Below are 3,924 nucleotides of genomic sequence, written 5' to 3' on the forward strand. Positions count from 1 at the left end.
CTAGACCGTTCTGGAGTAGTACGGATTGTCCTAGACAGTACCAGAAGAGTCCGGAAGCATAGCTATAGTATACGAGCAGAGAGTCCCAAATATGGTAACATACTACATAAGCGACTACAGCTAAGCGCTAGAAGACGCATAGCCTCGTGTAGTCCGGACCGGATAAGTCCAAGTTCAACACCCCGGATCCCACCCTTGCCGTACTGCAGCAGATCTTGCTACAGCTCAATAGCTTCTCCGTCAACCCTCCTGGCGCACTCGTCAACTCCACCCATCCTGTGACTCCCTTCGCTCCCATCCCGATGGCCCCGGTCGAGACGTGGGCTGTCTGGCTGAACAGCCTGTGGTTCTCCGCGCTCATATGCAGTCTCGCGTCCGCTTCGATCGGCATATTGGTCAAGCAGTGGTTGCACGAGTATGAAGCTGGCATCTCGGGGACCTCAGTAGAAATCGCACGGCTGCGGCAATACCGGCTGAATCACCTTGCCAAGTGGCGCGTTGCAGAGATCATCGCCATCCTGCCAGTCTTACTCCAGGTCTCCCTCGTACTCTTCTTGGCTGGTCTACTCGTCCTTCTCTGGCACCTACACGCCACTGTCGCTATCATCATCAGTGCGCTCATTGGCGTCCTGTTGTTGTTTGTCGTGGTCACGACTGTCATGCCCGTATTCTGCAGGGGCTGTTGCTACCTAGTGATGTGCAGGGCCGGGCTGGGCTCAAATACCCGGGCTAGGGCCCGGCTTTGGAGGGCTCGGGCTCACCAAGACTTCAAGCCGGGCCCTAGTAGCAGGCTCGGGCTGGGCCAGGCTGGGCTCGGGCTTAAGCCCGGGCTTTCCGCCTGCCCCATACAGTGAAGAGATTCTGTTTTTTGTACATGGATGGTGAACTTACCTCGATATTAGTATGCATACCATGTTGCAGAAGCTGAGACTCGGACAACAGATCGTGGAAAGTGCGCGCTCTGAGAGAGTGAGAGTGTCGGAGTCACCAAATCCGGCAGTGCTAGCGCCCATTTCCAAGTGCGCGAGCTCCGGCTGCCTGTAGAGCTGCGTTGTTCTTCCCTGTGAGTCACAAAGTGCTTTTCCGAAGTCAAGTCAGCCCTTGATCATACCATGCAGACATCTTTCTTAACATCTGAAGTGATACTCGAGTAAATACGCAGGCGGGTCACAAGCCCGGGCTTGAGGGCCCGGCTCAGGCCTACCAAATCTAAAGCCGAGCCCTCAAGCCCTGAAAGCCCGACGGAGGGCCGGGCTGGGCTGGGCTTTTGAGGGCCGGGTACCCGGGGCTTTAGGGCTTGAAGCCCGGCCTTGAACATCACTATTGCTACCTCTCCCCTCCAACGTATGCTCTGTTTCGCATTGTGCAACCCATTGAGTTCCTCGTCACCTCGCTTCGGCAAGGCCCCATATTCATGGCACTGTACTTTCATTGCCATCATCTTAGTAACATTAGGCGCCTACCAAACTTCATTCGTTCACGGTGCGAGCGCCTCCGTGATTGGGCTTTGCGACAGAGTTGGACGCGGGTGACAGGACCTACATGGCGTGGCCGAGAGCAAATTGCCGTCCAGTTCTGGCCCGACTCCAAACTCAAACTCGACGTCGACATGATCGTTCAAGCCTACTCCACCACGATCGATGTCAATCATCTCTCTGACACAGCGGGGGCGATTCTCGTAGACAAAGACGCCGACGCCGTCATTGGATGTCTTGACAGGGTGGCTGTCATCAATGAGCAGCACTTCGGATTCAAACATCTCCCGATGCGCTCGGCTGACTTCTGGACCGGCGTGCTGATCCATACACCAGGCAAGGAGGTCTTCGATACCTTGACGAATACTCTCTCTATGTCGAACGAACGATATCGCGACAACATGTCGGTCGGACACTACCATAGACTGCTCCTTGCTTTGGCTGCTACAGTGGCAAATCCAGACGCAGGGTCCAACGCGCACACAGCATCGCTACGGCTTTGCAACATATTGTTCACGTTCAACCCAACCATCCTTGAGGTCATGCCGTGGAAGGTGGTCCGCCATGGTGCGTGAACGGATGCCCCATTCGATGATCCCTCAGTTGACTCGCACGATCACAGTTGCCGCAGCGACAGAGATGTGGCTGCCTCAGCTGCTATACCCTTCGGATGACGGACCAGCTTCCTATCTCAACTGGAGCACCATCTTGGACTCGCTGAGTATACTGGTCCGGTGCTGTTCTGCACCGGTCCCCTCGTGGACATGGTCGCAAGAGGAAACCAAGGTGTTCGCGGAGTGCATCACGGACTTCTTTCGGAAGGAGTCGCTCTCAATACTAACTGCCGGAAGGCTGTGGTCCTCGTGGAATGCCCGGAAGCTGCTTGCAATCCTGGACCTCGTTCTCACATACCTAAGCGAATTCGAGGATGCTCGGAGGTGGGCCCCTAGAGACTTGCTGGAGGCCGTAGCGGAATTAGTCGCATATGTCGAGGCTTCGAGGGCTTCCGAGTCCTACCTCGATCTTGAGGACTCGGATGAAGACGATGTGCTAGAGGGACTTGGAAAGGTGAAGCACAACCTGGAAAAATGCAGATCTCTAGAACTGGGTGTAGGATCAGATGAGGAGAGGATACAGGATCCTCTGCCAGACTTAAAGGTATGTCCGATGTGTTCAGCACCGTAACCGTCCCAGTACTCATGTCTTCTTCTAACACATTTTTGCTTCTTCGATGACGGTAGCCCGATACAGGCGCAATGAGTGTGCACTCCGCAGGAGAATAAGTCTCTGGGGTGCGTACAGGTATGTCTCACCTGAATTCAACGTCGGTATCGTGTTCAAATGCTTGCACAGGTATCGGCGCAGACTGTAAGCCCCACTCTACGTCATGGCCTTACTTGACACTCTTCACATATTACGTACGCATACAGTTATATAGTTGACGTCCTATACCGTGTCTCCTAGCTCTGCTCACCACGGTATAGGTACGTATTCTCATACACATGTATTCTAGCTCTGCTCACCACGGTATAGGTACGTATTCTCATACACATGTATTCTAGCTCTGCTCACCACGGTATAGATCTCGTTCTAGTTTTACATCCCGAGCTTCAGTGAGGAGGTTCTGTGAACCTCCTTTCACTTTTTTTAAAACTTCGAACGAACGCGCTGTCGCCACACCCAACAACGCTGCTCGACACCCAACGCCCTCAGTCAACCTGTCGCCGTTCCGAGTAACGCGCAGTCGCTTCCGCGACTTCATCAACCCGTTCCCGTTCGCCGAACTCGAAGGACACGACTTCGCCGAACAACTGTCACCCCCTATCGAACTCAACCCAGTCGATTCCCCGGACCCCGCCAAAGAGGATAGTGACTCCTCATACTCCCTGGTCAGCTCACTCGCATCCCTGCAATCGCTGTCCTCCGCGGACGCAATTTTGGAGCCCGCGGCACTCATCCGAGACGCATATACCCAAGTTGAACCCCCCCGGGCGCTCTCCGAGTCCCCTTCCCCGTCCTCCCCCAGCTCCCCACCTGCATATATCCATCTCACCCCGCGCAACATGCCTCCTGGCGACGCTCCGGTCGTGATGATCCCGAAATCGGCACCTGGAATCGGTAATGGCAACATCACACCCTCCGTCATCAACGCCTGGGAACACGGATGCCTCCAATTCTTCCGCGACCGCAACATCACCGAAGAGGACAAGGTATTCAAGGCCTGCATGTATATCTCCCACGACATTATCCGCGACTGGTACCGCACCGACAGCTGCCGCTTCGATGGCATGGATTTCGACGAATTCCTCGCTGAGCTACGCGCGAATCACCTCCCCATGAACTGGGACGTCGACATCAAGACTCAGATCATGAATGCCAGACAGCGTGAGAACCAGACTTTCCTGGATTTTTGTCTTGGGACTCGAGGTCCTCAACACCCAGTTACGCG

At 54.8% G+C, this 3,924-nt stretch overlaps 3 protein-coding genes across 3 annotated transcripts in view; all 3 read left to right on the top strand.

Moving 5' to 3' along the window:
• Positions 1–524, top strand: part of DICSQDRAFT_18144 (uncharacterized protein) — a gene marked incomplete at both ends in the record, with an annotated part of 6,822 nt that extends 6,298 nt beyond the window's left edge. The window contains one exon of the mRNA XM_007371043.1: positions 233–524. Within this exon, the coding sequence (XP_007371105.1) occupies positions 233–524 (292 nt within the window). The remainder of the gene's footprint in view (positions 1–232) is intronic.
• A 1,241-nt stretch (positions 525–1,765) lies between these two features.
• Positions 1,766–2,758, top strand: DICSQDRAFT_130237 (uncharacterized protein; the record flags this gene model as incomplete). Its single annotated transcript, XM_007371044.1, has 3 exons — positions 1,766–2,042; positions 2,098–2,633; positions 2,717–2,758. The coding sequence occupies 3 exons, from the start codon at positions 1,766–1,768 to the stop codon at positions 2,756–2,758; spliced, it is 855 nt and encodes a 284-aa protein (XP_007371106.1).
• Positions 2,759–3,565: 807 nt separating this feature from the next.
• On the top strand, positions 3,566–3,859 carry DICSQDRAFT_72086 (uncharacterized protein; the record flags this gene model as incomplete). The annotated part of the gene is made up of 1 exon (XM_007371045.1): positions 3,566–3,859. A coding segment is annotated over one exon (294 nt), but the record flags the coding sequence as incomplete, so codon positions are not given.
• Between the last annotated feature and the right edge of the window lie 65 nt (positions 3,860–3,924).

This window comes from Dichomitus squalens (genome assembly GCF_000275845.1).
Source record: "Dichomitus squalens LYAD-421 SS1 unplaced genomic scaffold DICSQscaffold_86, whole genome shotgun sequence".
Taxonomy (NCBI): Eukaryota; Fungi; Basidiomycota; class Agaricomycetes; order Polyporales; family Polyporaceae; genus Dichomitus; species Dichomitus squalens.